The sequence below is a fragment of the Podarcis pityusensis genome (assembly GCF_964106645.2).
Source record: "Podarcis pityusensis genome assembly, chromosome: 16".
Lineage (NCBI taxonomy): Eukaryota > Metazoa > Chordata > Lepidosauria > Squamata > Lacertidae > Podarcis > Podarcis pityusensis.
This window is the reverse complement of record NC_138041.1, coordinates 18,220,158-18,245,817: the sequence shown is the minus strand read 5'-3', so window position 1 is coordinate 18,245,817 and position 25,660 is coordinate 18,220,158. Positions and strand designations below refer to the sequence as shown.

Genomic DNA, 25,660 nt, shown 5'->3' with positions numbered 1-25,660 from the left:
TCTCTGCCAGGCTGGGTAAGGCTTTTGAATCCACCCTCCCAGCAGCTGAAATCTATTCTGCTCCAAGATATAATAGGAGGTATTGTGAGGCCTCTGTTTGAACAGATCAGCCTCACCCAGCCCAGGCACAACAGAAGACAGCTTTTTATTATTTTGGCTTGCAGATAGAAACCCCGGATAATTATTTACAGTGCAGGCCAAGGAGAGCGCTGGTTCTGTTTTGCATGAGGCAGAGGGAGCTGGGCGAGCTTTGCAAGCAGAGAAAAAAGCCTGGCAGCTGCAACAGAAGGCAGCTTTTGGCTAGGTTTTGGGATGAATGAGTCACCACCTTTAAAAGGGAGAGATGTTGGCTGCAGTGGGATTGGTCGACGTGGCACTGAGGGCTGGAAAGACCACTGCTTCGCTGCCTGGGTCAGAAATAGGAACAGCCATGCGCCCAGAATTGCCATATGGGCAGCTGCCAGAAATGGTGGGCATAAATTTAGAACAGGATTAGGCAAATTCATGAAGGAGAGAAGGTTGACAGGCATCCATTAGCCATTAACTAAACCTCCATGTTCAAGAGCTGTTTACCTCTGAATAACAGATATAGATACTGAGGATATAAAATGTGGTCAAACTGTTGCCTTCATGCTCAGCTTGAAAGTATTAAAGAAGAATCTGCCTGACCACCATTGAAGGCAGAGGTGGATGGACCCAGGTTTCTTTTTTCTCATTTTCACGTAAAAATGTCATGGCCAGTGTTCTTGTTTATTGCCCTCCTATCTCTTTAGGAAGGCAGCAGGGAGACCTACCACCACAGCAGCATTTCTAAGAAAATACGGTGGCGTTCCAAGAACACTCTGCACATGCTTAAACACTGTGTTGTGAAAATGTCATGTGACTCAGGTGATTATCCTCTCGCAAGGGCACTGTATAAATAGCTCCTGCCCACATGACAACCAAACATCCAACTTCTCAGGAAAGTGAGAGACGCGGAAAATATTTTCAGGAGCACAATGCTGGTTCCTTGATCTTGCTGCAAAAAGAGCTGGCTCTCGCTCAAGTCAGAAAGGTCACCTTGCTGGCCCTTTCTTCCTCAGCCTTGTGGGCGATCCCTTTCCATGCCAAGGCATGCCACCATCAGCAGCTGGCATGGCACCCAGTGTGTGGGAGCCTCTTTCCTGGAGGGGGGTTGTCCCCAGGGTGTGGCGGGCACTTTGCCACGTTGCAAGAATTCGGGGCCGGCTTCTGCTGGAGACTGTAAACAGAGCAGAGTTTTCTTGCCGGTTGGCACAAAGCTCTGGCACATGCTCAAGAGACAGGCGAGAACAGACCAACCTGGCTGCATTCCCCCACCTTGGTCCGTTGCCGGTTCTTCACAATATGTTTTTATTGGTTCTGTTAATACTCACCATGCCAGAAAGGACACCTTCCTTCCTCTTGCCCACATCTGACAATCACGGGGCTTAACCCAACTCTTTCCCAATCAGATCGATTCCATTTCCATAAATGTGCTTGTTAGCAAAAACCCAAACACAGGTACTTTCTAGGTATTAAAGGAAGTGAGACTATTTCGTCCTTTTTAAGGCTACATTTGCACCATACATTTAAAGCTCTCTGTCACTTTAAACAGCCATTGCTTCTCCCCTCAAAATCCTGGGAAGTGTAATTTGTTAATGGTGTTCAGAGTTGTTATTCCTCTTGCAGAGATACAATTCCCAGCGTGGTTTAACAATCCATCCCTCTTCCCAGGGAACTCTGGGAATTGCAGCTCTGGGAGGGGGACAACAACTCTCTGCACCCGTAACAAGCTATACTTCTCAGAATTATAATTTTTTATGGGGGGGGGAGGAGACCTAACTGTTTAAAATGGTAACATAGCACGTTAAAAGTATGTTTTGAACATGGTCTAAGTTACCTCTTTGTGCTAGAAGGATAGGACATTTTTAATGTGCCCCTGGACCGATCGCTCAGTAGTGGGCTGCATACTTTGTCTGCAGAAGGTCCCTGGCTCAATCTCTGGCATTGCCAGGTGCTGCTGCGAAAGCCTTCCTGTCTGAGACCCTGGAGTGCAGCTGCCAGTCCAGGCAATACTCAGCTAGATGGTCCAATGGTCTGAGTCAGTAGAAGGCAGTTTCTTTATATGAATAAAGTTTGCCCTCAGTATCTAAAAATGATATGGGTGTTATATTGGAGTGGATAAAGCGAATATTGTTTTTATATAGTGGACAGATGAAGAATGGGAAGTCCCCCTACCTTCTGAATTTTATTTTCTCTCTTTTAACCTCTTTTCTATTTCTTCTTCTTTATTACTCACTCTTTATGTTTTTATTGTATTTAGACCAAAGTCTTAGTTTGGACACAAAAAGAGACAAGAGATTTGATAGTAAGTTTTGTACTTTTTTCTCTATAAGTTCTAATACAATTTAAAATATACAAATGGGATCACACTCACTTATAACTTTGGATTAATCAGCTATCAAAACATGCAGCCTTACTCATGTGTGCTGATTATTACATCAAGCTTGCAGGAGACAGAGGTGGGGGCAAGGCAGAAAGCACTTGTAAAAACTGTGCACACCTCTTAAGCATCCCCCAAGATAGCTAAGAATGGTCTGGGTAGACAAAGGAGCTGGCTCAGCCCACACAAGAGTCAAGGTCTAATCTGCAAGGAAGTCTAAACTTTCAGAAAGATCTTGGGAAGACTCTACACACTCAAGGCCAGGGGCCAGAGGGCAATTCCCTCCTGGCTCACATGGCTCAGCCACTGTGGCTTAAGAAGAACGGGCTGCTGGATCTGGCCAAAGGGGGGCCCATCTAGTCCTGCACCCAGTTCTCAGTGGCCAACCAGATGTCCCCAATGGGACATCCACAAGCAGAACCCAAGCACAACAACACTGCTTCCCAAAGTGGATGGAGAACGTAGCCACTGATGGCAAGGAAAAGCTTCAGGACTCATGTAGCTCTTTCCCTCTTATCCACATGCCAGTGTAATTGATGTAGTTATCTATAAACAGCTGTATTGCATGTACCTAATGAAAGAGGTTAGCTCAGGGACCTGCAGCCCTCCAGGTATTGTTGGACTTGAAACTCTGAGAGGGAGAGGGAGAGGGAGAGGGAGAGAGAGAGAGAGAGAGAGAGAGAGAGAGAGAGAGAGGAAGAGAAGGGAACTCCGGTGGTTGTTGTTTTGCTTCCCTTGCACTGTCTCAGCTTTGTGGCTATAAATGTGGATGCACAGAGCAACGGTTTCAGACACAACTGAGCCAGATTGGCAGCCGGCCCAACGTGGCAGCGCAGAGCTTTGCTGCTGGGTAGGCAGCCCGGTTCCCCAGCCTCACTGCCAAGAGAGCCACTCCCCAAAGTGGCATTCATGGGTGTCGGATCACATGTCCAGGCCGGCAGCCACTTTGGCTCCTGACCACGCTGGAGGAAGTAAGCAGCTGAGGCCAGAGAAAGCAATCCCTTCCTTTCCAGGGAGAAGTCGCTGCCTTTTAACATTGCCTTTTTGAAGAGTATACCAGCTCAAAGCTATCTGAAAAAGAGCACGGAATCAGACATGTTCTAAGGCCACGTTCCCTTAATTGCAACCTTCCAGAGGCCACATGTGAGTGGGTGGGGCCAGAGGCAAAAGTAGGCAGGGCAACCGATGTGAATTTGAACAGTAGGATAGGTTTTATTACACACTTTCAAAGACACTTCTGTTTCCTCCTCCGCCCAAACAAGCAAGATGCAGTGGCAGAGTTCAAGGACACATTGAAGTTGGGTGTAATCATACCGATTGCAAAGTGGGGGCCGCGGTTCAGGAGGGTATGTGGCTAAGGAAGAGTCCTGAGGGCCACATAGAAAGGCTGGAGGCCCCATTTGTCACCTGGGTCCAAGGTTCCCCATCCTTATAGTAGGGGCAGAACACAGGGTGATGGGGGGTTGCACAGCTGTGTGTCCATTAGGGGCAAAACTAGGCTTTATTTCACCAGCGTTGAAGACCCAGTTTGGCACACACACCCCATGCACATTTGCGAGCGTGTGCATGTGCACACCCACCCACACCATACACCACACAGGCTGGGAGATTCAACAGCACCCCTCTGGAGGCTTCACCCAGGGCAAAAAAACCCATGACTACCCCCTCCATAGCTACGGCACATGCCTCCCATGTGAAACTGGGCAACACTAGAAGCAGTCTCAGTTGAGTTTCAGTCAGGAAACCTCCACAGCCCCAAATAATGTGATCTAGCCAGGTGTCAAGATTTTGACCTGTGCTTTCAAGGGTCTTACTGCCTTCCTCGATATCTCAGGAGGACTAAAATTGCCAGGCAAAGTGAGAACCACGAGGGCACTCTGTTTTTCTGCCTGGCTTGAGAGCTTTGCTAGTCACTCTCTTTCCTCATGAACCATCTGGGCTGCACCCTGGGGTACCCACCTTGACCATGCTCTGCCCACCTGGTGTAGTATCTTCCACTCCCAACAACGTTCCACTCCCTATCTAGGAGATTCCACCCCTGGATTCCCAAGGGTGGAGCTACCACCAGAGACACAGAAACCCTCACTAGGACTCAAGTTGGTGCATTCCAAAGTTGCCACAGCTGCGAAGGAGAAGAGAAAGAAGGAAAGCAGCCGGTTGTTCCGGCTGACACAATGGACCCATTGAAGGAGGAGAAAGAGAAGCAGCAATTGTGGGACAGGTGGACAGCTCAAGATCTACAAGTCATTTAAAAACCCTTCTGCTGCTGGGATTTGGGTAGACTGAATGCACGAGGCATGAAGGCTATGGATGAAAGACAGACAGAAGCACAGACTGTGCAAAATGGAGAAGAATGCTTGGGGAAGCCTTTTTTATCTTAGCAGATCAAGGCAAAGGTATTTGTCCACATAGTTCCATAATAGGCCACTTGCTCACACAGCTCAATCTTGACTGTCAAGAGCATGGTTCCACCAAGCTGAAGAAAGCACAACCAGAGAACAAGTCAGCCTGGGTGTTGAAACAACCCTAGTGCAGGAGGTCAGATCTCCCAACGGGGAGGGTGTGTGTGTGTGTGTGTGTGTGTTTTAAAACTTCAAAGCAGCTGGGCAAGGGGAGGAGGCTCCAGTTGCTATCAGAGAGTCTCTCTGCAGCTGCTTTGAAATAAACACAGTGGGGGTTGAGATCTGAGGACTGATAGCCCCTCTACCCATCATAAGGCAGGTGGGAGATGCACTGCCAGCTCCCTTGCAGATTAGAAGAACTTTCTGGCCTGGTGCATTAGCAAGAGCTGCTGCATTAGCAAGAGCTTTGAACCATCCAGACGCCCCATCAAGGAAAGCAGAATGCCGCAACCTACAAAAATTATGCAAATGACGGAATTCACCAGGGCCGGTCCTAGAATGAGGCAGAGAGTGGAGGAGAATGCTCTTTTGCTCAGGTCCTGCATCTGGTTGGCCGTTGTGGGAACAGAATGCTGGACTAGATGGGCCAGTGGCCTGATCCAGCAAGCTCCTATGTTCTTATGCTTCAGCTGCCAGTGCCAGTAGCAGGAATGAGGTAGGTATGGAAGGGGGGAGAACATGGATGTTCCATTTGAGTGTGTTGGTATAAGGGGTGTTGAGTAAGCACTTGGCAAAAGAAAGTGGGAGGAAGCAAAATTCTCTCTCCACCCACCTTCCCTTCCTCCATCCCTCCCTCCCTCCCTCCACCCGAGCCTCTATACCAGGCATAGGCAAACTCGGCCCTCCAGATATTTTGGGACTACAACTCCCATCATCCCTGGCTAACAGGACCAGTGGTCAGGGATGATGGGAGTTGTAGTCCCAAAACATCTGGAGGGCTGAGTTTGCCTATGCCTGCTCTATACTCTGTCCCTCTAATCACAGGCCTGCCATTGCCACCCCCCTCCCCGAAAAAATAAGCCAAGTCCTCATCCCCAACCAAATCTTTAGAGCTGTGCAGGATAATCTGTTGCTCTGACTCACATCCTGCCAATTGAAACATGCCCACTGTGGATATACAACACCCCCCTTACATAGCCAGAAGCCAACAATTTCTCTCTCTCTCTCTCTCTCTCTCACACACACACACACACACACACACCATTGCTTCCTTCTCCTCACTCACTCCCTTGTCTCCTGAAAGGACCTCAACTGCTGAGAAGTGCTTCTGCGTAGAGACAAAGGCCTGGATCTTGAAGCAAACAACCTGTGCCTGAGCTACCCTGCTCCTGCCATTAGGTCACATTCACACCATACATTTAAATCACTGTTTCCCCTTTTAAATGTATGGTGCAAAACCAGTGAAATTTATAGAACATTAGTAGAAATGGAGGATCAAGAAGATCAACTGAAAGAGGTGTGGGAAAAGGAGACAACAGGGCAGATAGATAGTCAAAGCTGGGGAGAAATATGGGAGAATCGTACGTTGAAAATGTTGTCTATAAGAATATTATTATAAATTAGTTTGGAGGTGGTATTTAACACCAGTCAGATTAAATCAAATAAACAAGGAATAGTCAGTGTTATGTTGGAGGGGATACCAGGAAATCAGGAATTATACTCATGTGGTGAGGGTGCAAATATGTACAATTTTTCTGGCAAAGGGTGTTTAAGGAGATAACAGAAATCACTGGTTTAAAGCAGACTGAAAGTCCAGAAGAAGAAGACGAAGAAGAAGAAGAAGAAAAAGAAGAAGTAGTAGTAGTAGTGGTGGTGGTGGTGGTGGTGGTGGTGGTGGTGGAGGAGGAGGAGGAGGAGTTTGGATTTGATATCCCGCTTTATCACTACCCTAAGGAGTCTCAAAGCGGCTAACAATCTCCTTTCCCTTCCTCCCCCACAACAAATACTGTGAGGTGAGTGAGGCTGAGAGACTTCAAAGAAGTGTGACTAGCTCAAGGTCACCCAGCAGCTGCATGTGGAGGAGCGGGGAAGCGAACCCGGTTCACCAGATTACGCTCCTAACCATTACACCACACTGGCTCTCAATTTACGATGGGGTAGAAGATTCACAGGCTATGAAGGACTTGCTCACAAATTTATTGACAGCTTGCACAAATTATTATAGCTAGGAAATGGAAGGGACAAGCAGAATATAAAATGGAAGAATGCTATAAAGAGGTGTGGGATATAGCTATTAATGATAAATTAACATGGGCCATTAAGGTAAGTAGGGGAATATGCAAGAGAAACAATTGAGGAGATATGGAAGGTGTTTGTGGAATTTGTACTGTTAAAATGGAAAAGGGTCAAACCATTGCAAGAGGTGTTGTCATTTTGGGAGGTTGGATAGTTACAATGGAATGGTCTCGGTGGTGGGGTGCACATTTTTATTCTTATTTATTTATGATTATTACTTTGTAAAATAATAAAAAAATTAAAAAGCACTGTAATGACACTTTAAACAGTTACAGCTTCCCCCAAAGAATTCTGGGAGCTGGAGTTTGCTAAGGGTGCTAGGAATTGTTTGGAAGCCCCTGTTCTGCCCCCTGCCATTCCCAGAGTAGTTTAACAGTCAATTCCTCTTCACAAGGAACTCTGGGAACTGTAACTCTGAGGGAAACAGGGGTCTTTAAACACCTCTTGGCAAACTACAGCTCCCATGATTCTGGGAAGGAAGCCATAGCTGTTTTAAAATCGCATCAAGGTGCTTCAAAATATATGGTGTGACAATGTCAAGGAGAGACTGAAAACTCACCTATGGCGGCATTGCTGCTTCCTGCAGAATTTCTCTGCTCAGTTTACCATCACCACCTTCTCTCCCGTGTCACGGACTCTGGAGGCTCTGCCAAGATCGTTTAACCTCCCACTTCCTTTAAAACTGCTTAATGCAGGTTTTAATGCAGCAGACTTTCAACACCACCACCTTTGCATCTCAACACCAGACAAGTATTAGAAACTGAGATATGAAAGCTAGGAGATAAATGGCACCTTAAATCTAGGGTTATGGGCACCACAACAGAATGACTAGGTGTGCTTCCCCCCCCGCCCATAACCAAAATACAAAGCTGAAAATGAATGAACTGCAGCTAAAATATTATATTCATTTTTTTCACATGCTCTAGTCCTTCCCCTCCCACCCACCCCAAATATTCTTAAGAGGGTCTCTTCTCCGGTCTTCGAAGAGTACTGTAGCTGGAAGTGGCGAGGCAGAAAAAGGCCCTCCTTTCCTTCCACTCTGCAGTTTTAATCGGAAATCTTAGGCGCAGTACTGTGCCCAGAGCTCAGAAATGGCTCACGCTAATGAAATTCCCTGTTGCAAAACGCGCCTAGAACAATGGGAGTTTTGAACACTGCGCCAGACTACGTTTGGTTGTAGGAAGAGGTCTTAGGTGACATCCATAACACCATATATTTAAAGCACACAGCTGCCTCCAAAGAAACCCGGGAACTGTAGTTTCCACTTCACAGAGCTGCAGCTCCCAGCACCTTTAGCAAAGTACAATTGCCAAGATTATTTGGAGGAAGCCGGGTACTTTAAAGGTGCTTTTCAGGTATGGTGTGGACACAGGCTCTTTGGAGAAATGAGACAGTTCATCTGCACAACTCTGCAAGAGCCAGACCACTCTTTAAGAGCTTTCCAATGTGGAAAAAGAAAAATCAACACGTTCCGAGAGCTCAAACTTCTGCAAGGGAGCCTCTCGCAGCCAATTGGCTCATTCAAACCCAGCAAGAGAGCAGAGTCCGTTTCTGCGAGAAGGAAGCATGCTTGTCCCATGCGTCACACAGGGGAAGAAATCACCCCAAAGGGAGGGAGAGCTCTGTAAAACCCTATAAAGCTTTTGGAATGCAAGAAGTCCTGGGTTCAAGCCCCAGGTAATGCTGGGGAGGTCTCCCTGGAGACTCAGTATGGCCCTTACTGAGCTAGTTGGACACTTGGTTTGACTCCATATAAGGCAACGTCTTGTGTTCGCCACGGACGGGGGGGGGGGGGGAAGAATCACATCAGTTTGGGGCAGGAATGGCAAAAGCTCTGAAATAGGTAAAGACAACATTTTTGTTGCCTTTGAAAGGATGCAGATATTGGGTGGGGGTGAAAACTGGTCTTCCTGCATTTTCCCTTACATAGCCTACACTGTCTTAGGAATGGCTACCTTCTGCTCCAAGTAGGTAAGCCACCCTTCACCATGAGTAGAACCTCCTTGTCCAGAGGCAGTGCACCTCTTTAGTTCTAGGTGCCAAGAGACCAACCTATTGACCCCAGCATGTCCTGCTTGGCAGCACCCACAATGTGATATTATTATGAGTTGCATTTGTATCCCACCTTTTTCTCCAAGGAGCTCAAGGTGGCATTCATGGTTCTTCCCCTTCCTCAATTGATACCCAGAGCAAGCCTGCAAGGTAGGTTAGGCTGAGATACAGCAATTTGACCCCTGGTCTCCCAGGTCCTAGTAGTATGTGTCCCATTATAGAAGAGATTGGGGGACCTGTGTCCCCTGCCAGATGTTCTGGACTGCAACTCCCAGCAAACGCAACAAGGACAGCCAGGCTGGCTGAGGCTGATGGGAGTTGAGGTCCAAAACATTTAGAGGTGCATGTGAGGTTGGGGAAAGCTGTCATCCATTATAATGCTGGCTCCCCATCCTATTAAGCCTCCTGAGCAGAACAGACCCACGAGCCATTCAAACAAAGAAGCAGCTGGAGGCACGATTACCTGGAAGGGCTGACCAACAGTGCGAGTCTCGGGCCCAGCTCCTTGCAGGCTGCAAAACATCCCAGAGGGATGAGCTTCTTCTCCCAGGCTTCCGCACGCAAATGCCAACCTCCAAATTCAGTGTCATGTTAATTATGGGGGAAATCTGTTGCAGGTAGCAGAAATGTGACACAAAAGCAGCTGCTGTCACTTCACAACACTTTCAGGATTTTGCAAACTACTCATGGCGTGCTTCCAAGCATCTCCAAACAAAGAAGGGTGGAAGCTTTTTAAAAACAAACTTTTTTGAAACTCAGCAGAGGTCTCAGGAAGTTTCTCTGTGCAGGTGGGAGCAAAATCTCATGATATGCAGTGCATGGTATTCCACCAGCTCTCTGTTCTTCTCTCCAAATAAAGAGAGATAAAGATGAGGGTACCACGATGGGAGGAAACCTGCCCCGAGATAATGCTGGCGAGCCTGTCTCCTCCAACATTTATACTTCCAGGGAGAACGGTCTGAATGCATTCACACCTTTATAATGAGAACTGCAATCTTGGCTTTAATAAGGAGCTGGGACTCTCAGAAACCAAAACAACCGTTCTGTTCTCAGGGCCACACAGAAGATGGAGAATAATCAATGAACGTCTGGAATTACGGAGTCAAAATAAGGGACTCGTTGGCTATGATCTGAGCTCCCTTCCCATGCTGGGATTAATTTTTTTTTAGAGCGAGGATGACATATTAAAGACCCACATTCTGCAAAACTTAGTAAGTGTGGATGCAACCCAAAGGGGCAATGAGAAAGGATCTCAAGAATTGCACTCGGACATTTCTGTCTCTCTGAGAAGGTTAATAGGCACAGCTTTGAAGAATGGAGGAGTCAGGAAACACAAGAAAGCTCTCTCTACACCCCCACCCCGGGCCCCTCTCTCCTCTTCAACCGCTGAAACGTGAGGGCAGCAGATCCCTGGTAAAGAACTGGCTGTTCCAAAGTGTGGTTTTGGATGCAAGGGGAAGAAAGCAGAAGGAATCAATTAGGATCTGAACAAGAGCCCCACCCAAAAGCCATTGAGGAAGCTGCTCAGGCAAGGACTGGGAGAGCTACAAACTGCTTTTTATTTTGTATATTTTATTTATTACTACTACTATTACTACTACTCTATTATTGTTAGTAAAAGGTTGGTTTCCTTGTTTCCTGCTATTTGTCATGGGCAAATAACTACCCTGATTTTGTCTATGTGTGGGAGAAGGGGGCATTCAGGAGGTTAACTTTTTAAAATAATGTAGCTCCTGTACCAGCTAATAAATTTTATTGACTGTGTTGGGAGGACGCAGACTACATATTACACTTGCTACAGAACCACTGTAACTCAGGGGCAAGCAGTGCCATGGCACCCAAATGCGTCACAATGAATTCTTAATGGCTTTGGTGAATTATTAAATGAAGAGCAGCATCAAACAGGAGGCAGAGCAGGGGAGGGGCTGCTTAACCCTCTCCTCACAGTTCCTTCATGCCCCAAGAACTAGCCCCCTACGCTGGCTGCTTATGCCCCTGCAGGGCTCCAGCTGAATGCTTAGGGCTAAAATATGCATCTGAAACCCTGGCATGTGGAAGAAGGGCTGAAGGAATGAGCAGAACAGCAGCCAATTGGATAAAAATTAAGCATCGCCCTCACCCTACCGCTCCTCCAGTCAAAGTTACAGCCTCCCAAGGGTGCTTTTCTTTCTTTTCTTGTATAATTCAAAGGAACTTCCTAGACCTCCCTTGCTTCTTCCCATTCATTCCATGTGTCAAATATAACTCACATAGAGGTGTTATTTTAACAACTCCTGGGCAGATATTGATACCAATTGTAGGCATTAGGTACTATCATGTTCCTTGTCTCGGAGCAGCAGTTGTTCTCAGCAAAGCGCAAACTGGATCCATTGTTAAATTAAACAGACATTCACTTTCCAGGTTTCTGACTGGGATCTCTCATAGACCTACCTGGAGATCTTGGGAATTAAACCAGGGGCCTTCTGCATGCGAAGCTGATGTTCTACCACAGAGCTATGGCCCTTTGCTGCCAGTGGTGTAACAGAACCTGGGGGGAGCAAGTTCTGAAACTGCGGCAGGTGAAGCTACCTGAGAAGGGCTCCTGTGAGTGATGCCTTGGCCCAATGGCACACATGCAGCCTCATTCTATTGTCTATATAAAGGAAGAGAACGGGGCCCTGGGCTCAGAGAAACCTCAGGGATGAAAAGGTGGCAAGTTAAGTGCTTCGAGGAATTTATTCTTGGCATGAAAATAAATAGGCAGCATCAAGGCTTTGCGAGGGAAGGTAAACAAGAGAAACAAACAGGAGCTTCCGAACACTGTGGTATGGTGATGGCAGGATGATATTTTGTCAAGGTTCCTGGCATGTAAGAGGGAAGGAAATGCACAATCCAAACCAAAGTTTTGCATAGGGGAACCATTTCTTTCCACAGGATTTGGTTTTCAGCGGCTGAATTCCCCCACCCATGACCAGCCATGTTTCTGCCCCAGAATGCACTCAAGGCATTGGATTATGGATTCAAACTGCCAGCAAAGAGATTTCGCCAAGCCCATCGTTATGGCTGAATGTCACGTTTCGCCTCTCTGAGGAAGGAGGCGCCAGAAGGGGCACTGGAGGCAACAAACACACACACAACAACCAACCCGCCTTGCTTAAAAACTGCACGTGAACAGGCAGGATCTTGGATTGCCAGCAACAAGCCACCAAGAATCCCAAATCCTTGGAATAAACGCTTCTTGCCGGAGCAGAAGGGCGTTGGCCACAGCCATGAGTCAGAAACGGTTCTGGCACAGAGTGCCAAGCATGTGCTCCGCCCTTTCAAATCCAAACCGCTGGCTGGTTTCTATGGAGTGGCCAATCCAGAGCTTCCACAACAGCATCCCTAGTTCCCATTGGCCCACTAGAAGATGCCGAGAGCAGGGGCTGATGGGAAGCCTCACCCGTTAGGCACACATGAGGGGTGCAGGGCTGCCCCGGCTTTGTCTGTGCCAGGTCAAAGATCTGTAGCCATTTCTGCCTGGGGACTGGCGTGAGCCTTGAAGTGCCATGCCTTTACCAGGCTCCCCTGCTGCCTAGCTTTCATACTTTTCCAGGCTCCCTTACTGCCTGGCTTTTAACATGCGTCCCGGTGAGGTTTTTAGGAAGGCAGAGTACGTAGCACATAAAACCCATTCACTCTTACTGCAGGGAGGAGATTAGAATCCAAGAGTAGCACATAGAGATGCAGGTTCCAATCCTGACAGCCTTGTCCAAATCATGCACTCCAGTCCTAAACTCTTTGCAGGGTACTTGCAAAGACAAATGCAACTTTGTACACGCAGGGTATGATTCAAATTTATTCAGTGTTGCTCTAACCTGCTACAGATACCCAAGAGGGGAAAGGGTGCATCTTGCACTGATCAGCTTCCCTGTAGAATGGCGACACTCACCCATGCCCACAAACCACAAGCTATGGGGCCTTTCCTGCACTTTTTACATCTGTTGCAGGTAATTGCATTTTAAAGAATGTCGCACGTTCCAGGTAGAATTTTGCAAAAAGGTGACACATGCAACCAAGACAAACAGAAGAAGGTGCCTCTTATCAGGTCTGGCCAATGGCCCACCATGCCTGGAATTGTCTATTCTGGCTGACAGCAGCAATGATGGCTTTCCGGTGGTCTGCATGTCCCAGGTTTGATCCCTGGCATCTCCAGGTAGGGCTGTGAAAGAGCCCTGTTGGAAACCCTGGAGAGCCACTACCCAGTCAGTGTAGACAACAATGAGCTAGATCAGGATCTCCAGCTGTTTTTGAACTACAGTTCCCATCATACCTGACCACTGGTCCTGCAAGCTGAGGATTATGGGAGTTGTAGTCCAAAAACAGCTGGCGACCCAAGTTTGGGAAACCCTGAGCTAGATGGATCAATGGTCTGACTCTGCATGAGGAAGTTTCCTATGTTCCACTTCTGTTTTGAGACCCAGTTGAACCATGGAAAACTTGTATTCTACCACCAAGCTTCAGGCCATTCCATACATCATGCTGAGCAAACAAAGCCACATAGGGGAGGGTCTGATAAACAGCAATTGGTGGTAAAAGTCAAAGTCTGACTTACATACAAAGCCAATTTATTTCAGTATCACTGCCCACCCATACCAACATAAGGCATTTCTGGCAAATCAACAGCCTGAAAACAGGGGCAGGAGTTGAGGAGCAGCCAGCTTCATCAGGTTTAGTAAAACTTACTTGCCTGCTCACCTGGAAACAATCCTTACTCACCACAGGTGAGCAAGCAAGTGGTTATAATATGAGCACAATATACCTGGATATCAGATGCTGGGGATAGACAAGGGGAAGCCACACACCCTTTTATGCCCAACATATAAGCTCCCTGGACGCTTCTGGCTAACCACTGCTGGAAACAGAAGGCTGGGCCTTTGGACCAAATAGAACAAGGCATTCAAAGTACAGTGCACATGGCCCTAAGATTTAAGGGGAGCCTGGAACCTGATTCAAGTGTTAGGGCTCAAGGCATAGAGCATGCCAACAAAGAAAAAGTGCCTCTGAGCATACATGAACAAATTTTTGCTCCCCACCAAGTTAACTACAAAGCTCCTTTAGAACCACAGGGGCTTTGTTGCTGCAGCAAACCTGCTCAGCAACTCTGGCCTCTCTCCAGGCTGTTTAATGACAACTCAGCCTATGGCTGTTTGGAGCTTCCTTGCGTTCCTTTCTTGTAGCTCATACCTGGACGTGCCCACAAAAGTCCTCCGAGAACACAGCCCTCCAGCACAGATCATAGATCACAGAATTGTAGAGTTGGAAAGGACCCCGAGAATCATCTAGTCCAACCCCCTGCAATGCAGGAATATGCAGCCTGTATGGGAATCGAACCTGCAACCTTGGCATTATCAGCACCATGCTCTAAGCAGCTGAGCTGCTGGTCTGACTCTCTAGGCAACCAAGAACTCTGGCAGCGAGCGGTTCGCCAAGATATAACTTGTACTGGCCTGTTTGGGAGTCCTAGTTACCTCCCTCGCCAGCCACTGCTCAAGGGGGCTATTCTGCCTGAATGGCGATGTCGCCAAAGGGGAAGGGTCTGTCAAGAAATGTTGCAGGGGTGGGAATTACTTTAAGGAAGTGGAAGATCAGTGTGGCCACAGGGAAGATCTCAGGAATGGGTGGGGGGCTGTGTGTGGTGCATTGTGGTGTTAAGATAAGCAAGAGAGTTGGGGAGACTATCTGCTGTTATAGGGAAGAGCTGCAAAGAAGCTTATTTTTTTTTACCAAGTCAAAAATTAAAGGTTAAAAACTAGCATGATCCGCTGTGTATCTGTCACTGCACTCTAATTGGGACGGATGTCTCCCATTTGTGCCCTGGCACAGGTGGGTATTTCAACATGATCAAAGTTATGATGGGCTATTGATTATGGCAAGGGTGGCTAACCTCTCACCTAGGAGGGAGGCCTGATGCAGACCCCCAAGACCCAACTGATTTGGCAGTGGCAAAAAGGTAAGAAAAATTAAAGTGGGCTCCTCTCCACTCAGCTACTTGATGGAGAATGCCAGAATGTGTGCTTGTCGCCAAGTCCTGATGTATTCGCTTCTGGTTCTCATGGTCGCAATGATAAGCTGGAGAAAGCTAACAAAAGCATCAGAAACTAGGGGAACGCCAGCCTCGAAGAGACAGACCACATCCTACCCGGCTTCCTACCCGCGGGAACCATTTGTTTGCCTCTCTGCTTTCAAACAAGAGTCTTGGACAACGGTTAAGAGAAGAAATCCAGCTGCACAATCCTGATAGTTGCCTTGCCAGGGTGCAAGCCGAGTCTGGGTGGCAGAGATACTGAGTGGCTGTTTCCACCCAGCCTCCTGATTAATGTACTCCTAGATATTAAAGAATGCCTACATGTATGCCCTGTTGCACTCGGTGGGGCCTAGCATGCAATGCAAGTAAGGCACCCTAACTACTAAAAAGTCACCCCGAGGGGGATCCACAGGCCAGTCAAAAAGAGAGAAAATCCATTCCTGAGACAGGGCAAGTGCAATGCAAAACTGTGATGATGATATTATTATTATTATTATTAACCACCAAACATCAAAGTGGAAAGTACAAACGGAAAGGAACTGAAAGCTGGTGAATCAAGAATTCTAAAGACTCCAATGCGAGCGATATGTTCAAAGGGGAAACAATTGTTATGGATGGGGAGACTTCGTCACGCAGCATGCTTTGATCTTTGTAAAGCTACCACTAAAAGGGGAACAGCTCGCAAGGTAGAGGACTTTGCTTCCCACCACAGGCAGGGCCCTCCAGCCGCCTCACCCCCACGCAATGTCTAGCTCTCCCCCCCCCTCACCGCTCCGCCGGGGAATTTCTATTTGTCCTTCGAAATCAATGAATTACGATTGTAGTTTCCCTTCGGCTGACTCACACTGCCTCTTGTTTGCAGTCTCAAAACATTTGCTGCCTCCCCTGGCAACCGCTATTGCCGAGCTGTCGGACGAGGCAGGCAGGCAAACAGGTTAATTGCAAAGGAAAACCTTTTGCAACCAGCCTTGCAAAAACATAAAGACAGGTAGCCGGCGCCCCACGGGAGGAGGCGCAAAAGGGCCCCATGTGCTGCTGTTTGTGGTACAAAGCACACGGTTGTCAAGACCCGACGCGTGGGCTGCAAAGCCTGCCTGCTTCTGGGGCACAGCACAATGGCTGACAAAACAGACACCTGGCAGCTAGACGGGACTTCCAAAAATATTTCCTGCTGCTCTGAGTTTGTCTGCTACAGAAGAGAGGCAAAGCGACAGAACATGCAACTGCAGTTGACAACAACTGTTTCTTTTTGCATTAGTTAAATTGTAGTTAAGCACAGGGGCATATTAAAGAAGTGGCAACTGTGGTTAGACGCCCCATGAAACACACCGAACTGTTATCAAGCCATAATCTGAGGCTTGCAGTATGAATCATATCAGCTACAGCATACCAATGCCGATGAATCTTCAACCAGGTTGGGGGCAGAGGAGAATAAAAGACACCTGTAATGTCCCTACCTCCTATTTCTCAAATGAATATGCAGCTCCCTGCGCTTCTCCCGGGGATGGAAAGGGGTTAGTTTAACCTCTGCTTTGCTAGTAAAACTGAATTACTGTGTGGCGAAATGATGCATGTCTAAAATGTGTGTCACCAACATGAAAAGTTTGGAAGCTCTGCAGTAAGGGATATTAAGTCCTACAGCTCACTTGGGGTGATCAGGAATCAACACCAGATGACCAGGCAGGTCTTTATAAAAGCTTGGCCAGAAAGAATGGGTTTATGCAGGCAAACAAGCCAGCAAAAACCCTTGCGCTGCGGCAACTTGGGTGGAATTAACTGCAAACCATTCCTTGCCCTGTCTCTGTCTCCGACTATTATGATTATTACAGTGGTACCTCAGGTTACATACGCTTCAGGTTACATACTCCGCTAACCCAGAAATAGTGCTTCAGGTTAAGAACTTTGCTTCAGGTTGAGAACAGAAATTGTGCTCCGGCAGCGCGGCAACAGCAGGAGGCCCCATTAGCTAAAGTGGTGCTTTAGGTTAAGAACAGTTTCAGGTTAAATACGGACCTCCGGAACGAATTAAGTACTTAACCCGAGGTACCACTGTATTATTATTATTATTATTATTATTATTATTATTATTATTATTTCAGTTGTCATTCACACAGTGCATTTCAAATCTGTAAAATGCTTTGCAGACATTGTTTTATTAACCTGCACCACAGCCTTATCAGATAGAAATATTGGCCTATCATCCCAATTTGGCAGATGAGGGACCAAGCTAAAGACCAACTAAGGCTGCAACTCTGAGCACAGACAGCTGGGAGCAAACCCCTCTGAAATAAATAGGGCTTAGATGTGAAAATTAAACGCATGTGGGTCTGGGCTGCAAGGCCACCCAGGGAGCTTGAGTCACAACCTGGGAAGTTCATCTGAGTACTTCAGAGGTAATCTGAGGCAAGGCAGATTCACCCGCCTTCCCCAGCTGGTGCCCTCCAGATGTCTGGAACTACAACTCCCATTGGTGCTGCAATGGCTGCACTGACTGGGGCTGATGGGAGTTGTAGTCCAAAACATCTGGAGGGTGAAACAGGCTGGGGAAGGTTATCTTGGGTAATCTGCAACTTTTTCCTGGTATGGTATATGCATGCAATTATGAAACTTATGTTCAGGCTTGGTTTTGAAGTGCTTTATGGAGCACTCGCAAGTGGTGGGGAATGCAGCCTCCCCCCCCCCAATGCCCACATAAAGAGCAGCCGCTCAGCACCTATTGCTGCAGCCTTTTCAAATGATTCTGCCACACATAGCACAACAGACCCAGGATCTAAATGGAGACAGGCTCGCATTGCCATTGAGATGAGCACAAAGTTATCTAAAGCGGGATCTGCAATGGGACACATGCAGGTTAAATATAAAACTGAGCTGCATGCAGGCGGCATCTGCAAAAGGCATTATTTCTGGGAAAGGGACTCTGCAATTTACTCAGAAAGGACCCAACGACTCGCCTCGCCCGCCCTCACTTCTAAGGCTTCTCAGCAGAGAAGGCTAGGAAGCCACAGCAAAGCCAAAAGCTGTAGGAAAATGAGACTGGCCTGCAGACTTTGGCATAAGGCTGCTGTAGCCTCCACACTCCCTGCTGCCTATCAGAGTTCAGTTACCTCCTGAAGCCGAATACTGGCAGGGAAGGCAGGAGGAAAGAGGGTACAGTTGTTCAGCATGCAAGCACAGCACTATCAAACCATGCAGGGCAGAACACAGTTACTACAGCTGCACCTTGGTTCTTTTAAAACAAAAAACCCCCATGTTGAGTTTTGAAGTTCCTAGTCCTTCTGGTTCAAGAGCAAAAAAACAAAAAACAAAACCATAACAAAACTCAGCACTGAGAGAACACAAAAAACTATTTAGAAATTAGAGGTTGTGAGGAAGTGGGGGGGGGGGGGAGGACTATAGGCTATAGTTCCTGCTCCTTTGCTATGACCACCAGGTCTTCCCCTCTGCACAGCCTGTTTCTCTACAAGTCTGAACTCACATTCTCCAGCACATGCCTAAGAAACGTGGAGGAGATGCATTCCCCACCCCCAGGCCCACCACAAAAATGCAGCCAACGCACAGTAACTAAGCATGTGGCGCAATCTGCCCAATGTGCACAATTTATTCCAGTTGCAGAAATTTAGGATGAGCGGAGTGGAAAAAATATATAATCGCATAATTCCTCCACCACACCCGAATCGACTATTTGAGCCAACACAGAAAAGGCTGCGTAGGAAAAATCTAAAACGGAGACAATGAAGGTCAGAATGGGCGCAAATTCAGCAAGCAGTTTGTTAAATCAGATGTACCCCTGGATGGAAAAGGGTTCAGCTTGAGTAAAAGTGGTCATAGGTGGGCACTTCAGAACGGAATGTTCTCCTCTCCAACCAGCAGAGCAGCAAACATAGTTTGGTTCTACTGAAGATAGAACTTGCTAAGCTTAGAAGTCCAGGGAATCCTCCAAGAGAATGAAGGGTGTGCCTTGATAAGAGAAGCACCTATCCCACAGTCTGCCCCAAGAGCTTGCTGACATTTCCTGGGGCCCCCAAACCCAATGGTGATCTGCCACACAGAGGTTTTTGGCAAACCACTCAGACAATTCATGAGACAACCACATACACAAATAGTCCTTGCCCAATTTGGAGTGGAGACTAAGCTGTGTATACACACTCTCATTCAAGTCTGCACTCAATGCGCTCCTAGCTGCTGGTAAGGGAAGCGGTGTGCACACAACACGAGCCACAATCCATATCTATCCTAACGTTTCTAGTGAAATATTGCATTTTAATGCGCTTTCCCCAAAACCAGCTTGGCTCCAAATTGAGAAAACAAATGACCCAGCTGTGTTTTAAGCCAGCTTGAGTTGCTTTCAACCAAGCCTTACTCAGAGTAAATGCACGGAAATGAATGGAGCCACCTTAGCCATGCCCATTCATTTCAATGGGATAGGCAATGCGGTGCCCTCCAGATGTTCTTGGACTAGAATACCCATTGTTCCTCTCCACTGGCCATGCGGACTAGGGCTGACAGGAGCTGGAGTCAAACATCTGGAGAGCACCACACTGAGGACCCCTTAATCTGGTCAACACAAGGAGGGGGCAATTTATGAAATCTTAAAGGAGACTATTGTGGGTGGCCTCGTTGCCGGCACCAAAGCCATCCACTGTGCTTGCTCCCCAATGCACCCAAAACCAGGACATGGATACAAAATATTAATTTTGATGGCCACTGGTGGAAATTTAAGACAGTTTTTAAAATAAATCTGATTACTCCAAGATATTCTGAACAGAACACAGCTACGGTGCCAAGGAGAATAAAGCTGGGGTCCTTGTCCCCAGCTCCCTTTCTAAGTTTGGGGAATCCATCCAACTATTGTTTAAGATATGCTGGCTACATACCACAGAGGTAAACTTTCCACTGCCAAACTGGGAATTCCAGGCAGCCGCGACAGATAGCACAATGCCAACCGCACAACCAATTGCCCACAAAAGAGGAAAAGAAAGTGTTCATTGTCAAGCCTGAACGTGGGCTTGGGGAAGAATATGCCGCCTCCTCCTCTGCCCACAACAGAGTCGCAGTCTTCCCAGCTGGAGAATGACATTCTTTGCCCTCCCAGCTCATATGATGGCTGCCAGCTTCCATGCCCGCTTTGGTCCCTGCCCAAAATCCTTGTGGGCCACCATCCACTGGGCTTACGCTTTTGACGCAGTCCTGACTAGGTACTCCAAAACGTGCAGAGGTGTGTATGGGATTTTCTCTTTTCTTTTTTGAGGGGGGAGAGCTGAGAAAACGCTGTTTGGACCAAGGAGGCTTCCCTCCACCCCCACCCCGGGTCCCTGAGCGAGCGCCCCTAGCCAGCCCCTTCCCGGGCGCCCTACCTGGCCTTGAGCTCCTTGAACTCCTCGCGGACTTTGCTCAGCTCCAGCTGGAGGCGCGCCCGCTCCTTGGCCACCGAGTCGAGCGTCTTGCGGGCGTCGGCCAGCTCCGCCTCGTAGGCCGACTTGATGCCCGTGACCTCGCGGCTCACCTCCTCCTCGGACTCGGTGATGCGCAGCCGGAGCCCGGCGTTCTCGGACTCGAGGGAGCGCACCTTGTCGATGTAGATGGCCAGGCGGTCGTTCAGCTCCTGCAAATCCTCCTTCTCCTGCAGGCGGGTGATGCGGGCCGGCGAGAGCGGGGTCGAGGTGCCCCCGCTCCGGGTGCTCCTCTTCTGGCCGGGGGTCTCCATGGCGCAGGCGGGGGTTCGGGCCCTGGCGGACGAGGAGGACGAGGGAAGCAGCGGCGGCGGCGGCGGAGGCACTGGAGGAAGCAGCAGAATTCCAACGCACCTCGGCTCTCCAAGTGACAGGCGGTCTGAGTCACGGGCTTGGAGGGCAGCTCATATAGCTTTGGGAAAAGGCGGGGGAGGCCGGGAAAGAGGAGGGGAGGGGCTAGGCAAATAGAACCAGCCCCTTATTTGCATAGTTAAAGGAAAACTGCCCAGGACTGGGTTTTTATCACATTCTCTGATGCTTCCCTTCTTCGTCCGCCTCCCTCCTCCCGATCTGCTTTGCCTTCCCCTCCGCTCAGGGTGTTTCGACGACCCAGAGAGCAAGGAGCCTGTGCGCCTACTGGTTAGAGCAGCCTTTTCTCAGACGGCGTTGGAATGCAGCGCCCACCATCCCAAGCTAGCAGAGAAGGTGGTCAGGGATGATGGGAGCTGTAGTCCAACAGCGTATGCGGACCCAAGGTTGAGAAAGGCTGGGTTCGTTGGAAGCACCATCTAGTCCGACCACCTGCAGTGCAGGAAGATGCATGCAGCTGCCCCATACGGGGATCGAACCTGCAACCTTGACATTATCAGCACCACGCTCTGAGCTATCCAGGCCAGGGTTCGAATCCCCATTCATAGGGAAGTTCCGGCTCTCAGCCTAGCCTACCTCGCAAGGTTGTTGGGGATTAAATGAGGAGGTGGGAGGGGGAGACCCATGTGCGCCCCCTCGAGCTCCTTGGAGAATAAAAAGGTGCGGTATGGTGAATGCAACAAATAAGGGCCAGTTGTTTCTGTGTGGGTATGGGAAGCAGGAATGCAAACAGTGCAGGTCTTACACTGAAAGGGGGTGGCGAACATATCTAGAGGACCGCACGGTTGGCGGGGAGTGCTATTCTGGATCTCCCCACTCCAAAATAAAAACAAAGAAAAAATACCTTATACTGCAGCCCCAAAAGCAGATCCACATTGCCAAAATAGATGCATCTCTGGAAACCCCCGGGAGAGCGGACCGATGTACTTACCCCTCTCGTAAAGGAGCTAAGCAGCTTTGTTTCTCAACTCTCCACATTAAAAGGGCCAGAACCCATTCTCCACCCCTGACCAGTAGCAAGAACTGAAAGAGAAGTCGACTCCACGCTACAGCCGCACACCATGCATTTAAAACACTCCCAAGAGCCCTGGAAACTGTAGTTTACCTGTCACAGGGATACAGTTCCCAGCAGCCTTCACTAATGCTCCAGGATTCAGAGGCTGGCAGGGCAGAGAGTGTGATTGAGTGAGAGATGTGCTTTAACTGTAGTTGGAACCCCCACAGCTGGAACAATTTGCTCCAAATTATCAGGACTCTCATTGCAGCTCCATTCTGCAGCCAATGACAGTCCACGCTGGGTCAACCCTGCAAAAAGATTCTGCCTTTCATTACTTGGCTTGTAGGTAGCCTTGAAAGGCTGCCATCTTTGGATGCTCTTTTTGGGACTGGAGCAGGGCGCTGGCTGGGGTGGGGGGGCAAGTGATGCTTTAAAACTGCTTTGTCCTCAGTGCCCAAAAGATGGGGCTGGTTTAATTTGTCTATGAGTCGTTTCCCTCTCCTCAGGGACCCCCTGGGAGTTGTAGTTTTCTGAAGGGGGCCAAATAAGTAATATAAAAGGCCAGCACACTCACTAAACTATAATTCCCAGGATTCCAGAGTGGGGTAGGGGTGGTAAATCGTTATAATTCATCTAGTATAATTTTGGTATGCAAATATGCCTTCGCTTGGGTCTCTTCACTGAGCTACAATTCCCAGAATTTCCTGGGAAGAGTGACTGGTTATTAAACCACTCCAAAAATTATAGCAGCTCTGTGGGGGGAATAGGGACCTCCTAGCAACTCTCAGCACCCTTAACAAACTACATTTCCCAGGATTCTTTGGGGGAAGACATGGCTGCTTAAAGTGGTACCACAGTGCTTGAAATGTATAGGGCAGAAGATGGAGCCTATTCAGTTTCACTAGGTTCAATGGAGCTTACATCCACATAAAGTTGCAACAAGGAGTCAGATTCCAAGCATTTCCACAGCTTTGGGTGGAGGGATCCAAAATCACTGCTCAAGCATAGATATACAAACACCTCACAGATTTAATTTGAGATCTGGGAAAAGGGAAGTGAAAATATGAAGAATGGCGAGGAGTCTGGCAAAATGTTCACACGGCCTTCCCCAAAAGGAAAAGAAACATGATTATTTACCAGGTACTGTCCCTAGTGTTATAAGAATTTTAAGGATATATATATATTAGATGTTCATAAATGTACCAAGCAAACCCATCAAAATATGTAAACCACATGTCTGAAACCCACAGAAAACTCCTGAAACCATTTTCTCTCTCCCAAAATGACCTCAAATATTTCTCTGCAAGGTCGAAGGAAATGGGAAATCTCCCCATTGTCTCTTTCACAAATCCTGTCTTAAGGGCACATTTAAGATATGAATAGGGCGAGCCCAAATAATGTAATCAGTTATCATTCTCAGGTAACCTGGAAGACAGGTTTTCTGCTATAGACCACCTCTTCTGTGATGTAGGTATGATGTATCTGGGTGGTGGTCTTGGGCTCCAGGCAGGCCATTTAAAATGTCTATATAAGGCACGGGTAAGCAAACTAAGGCCCTGGGGCCGGATTCGGCTCAATCCGGCCCGCGGATGGTCCTGGAATCAGCGTGTTTTTACATGACTAGAATGTGTCCTTTTATTTAAAATGCATCTCTGGGTTATTTGTGGGGCATAGAAATTTGTTCATTATTTCCCCCCAAAAAAATATAGTCCGGCCTCCCACAAGGTCTGAGGGACAGTGGACTGGCCCCTATAGAAAAAGTTTGCTGACCCCTGATATAAGGGCTTGCATACCTTTGTCCTGGGTCCCTCCCCCCCTCCTGTGTGGGGTGGGGGTGGGGGTGGGGGTGGGAAGCACCCTGTTGCAACAGCTTTAATAAAGACCACGCTTATAGCCACTTTGCTTTTGTATATCCTGGTCTGGTTCATTTCCCGTCTGGTTTGAGCCTTAAAAGGTACGCTCTCTCCAAAGGTCGAGTCTTCCTTAAGAAGCTGAGCCCCTTGAAGGGACCCCATTTTTATTCTTATTTCACTAGTAAACAGACATTTGGAAATCATACTGTTAGGTTTCCAATCCAGCCAGCTAGATCTTTCCTCTGAGTTACAGTTCTGGGAATAAGGTGCTTTGGAGAGTTAGAATCATAAAATCATAGAACTGTAGGGCTGGAAGGGTACCTCAAGGATCATCTAACTCAACCCACTGCAATGCAGGAATCACAGCTAAAGAATCCCTGGCAAATGAAGGAGAGTCCATCACCTAATGTAGGGTTGCCATATTTCAAAAAGTAAAAACATCAATTCTGCCTTTGAAATCACAGTGGTGTCCAAGAAAATCCAGACATATGGCAGCCCTATCCTAACGTTTACTCAGACTCTCCCTTCTTGTAATTTGAATCCATTGGTTCAGGTCCTCTCCTCTGGAGCTGCAGAAACAAGTTTGGATTACTTTCCCTCTTATACAAAACCCTTGCTGGGAATCAAGTTTGACCCCAACAAAATCTAAACAACTGGTGGGAACTAAATTGTGTTACGAACATTGAAAAGGGTAAGTTGAACAATTGATGGGCAAAAGCACCATATAAATCTGTCAGCAACTACTAGGGAATGTTCACTAAAAAAAGTGCATGGATGGTGATGTTATGAGTTTGGGGGCAGGGAGCGGATCTCCTTAAATTAGTCAATTTTGTAATTTAACTAATATTTGGAGTATTAAGGCAAGATGCCTATGCCGGTTTTACTGCTCAGGCAGATTGGATGACAGAGGTGTCATTAAGAGACAAATAGAGTAGGCCAATATGGAGCAAAGTACCATATTTCATAAAGACACTATAGCCTCTGTTGTGCCTTAATTTTCCAAAGAGATAACAAACCCTGGTTAAGTACCAAGAGCCCTGGAATTCCGTGCACCGCTCAGCAGAGATTGGGGTGGCCAGCAACACTGGTGTCAGATGTGGGATCTGTGTTTTCAGGCAGAAAAGGCCTGAAAGCAAAGAGTGTCTGGAGTCAAAATGGAGGAACAGCAACACTCCTTGAACAGCTAAAGGTGTTGAGGGGGCAGCAGAGCAAGCAACTTGAGAGAGTGGAGCCAGCTGTTTGACACAATGATCCAGCAGCAACTCCAGCTGTTTGAGTAGCGGATGAAGAGGTTGCAAGCAGAGTAAATGGAAAGTCTCCTAGGGGAGAAAAGTGTGACCCCCTGCGCGGCGGGAGGAACGCCTGGTGAGATGCTGCAAGGGACTGGAAATGACCCAGGGGTGTAGCTGTGGGGGGGACGGGACTCGGATTGCAAGTCAGTAGCTGGAGGCAAGGGAGCCTTGCAGCAGGATGAACGGGCTGGAGTTACCGAGTAATCAGCTCCTGCAGGATTGGAAGTTGTTCCTGAGAGGTGGAGGGAGAAGCCAGCACCTGAAATGAAGGCAGCAGTTTCCTATTGTGATAGGAATTTTATGGTCTTAGATATATGGTAATGTTCATAAGTGTACCAACCAAGCACATACATAGATCAGCACAGGAAGGCCAACCTGGAACCATTTTGATTCCTAAACTGAGCAAATGTTTTCTCTGCAAAGTGGGAAACCTCCCCATTGTCTCTTTCCTCACAAATCCTGTCTTAAGGACACATTTAAGATATGAATAGGGTATGAGCCTGTGACCTGGCCCAGGAACT

At 47.9% G+C, this 25,660-nt stretch overlaps 1 protein-coding gene across 2 annotated transcripts in view; it reads right to left on the bottom strand.

Annotated features, from left to right (window-relative positions):
• The window catches only part of LMNA (lamin A/C), a 47,370-nt gene extending 26,354 nt beyond the window's left edge, over positions 1 to 21,016 (bottom strand). The window contains exon 1 of one of the 2 annotated variants that reach the window (XM_080984255.1): positions 20,533 to 21,016. In XM_080984255.1, coding sequence (XP_080840381.1) covers positions 20,533 to 20,882 — 350 coding nt within the window. In that variant the 5' untranslated portion in view covers positions 20,883 to 21,016. The remainder of the gene's footprint in view (positions 1 to 20,532) is intronic. The other variant, XM_080984256.1, reaches the window with a different exon arrangement.
• Positions 21,017 to 25,660: the final 4,644 nt, after the last annotated feature.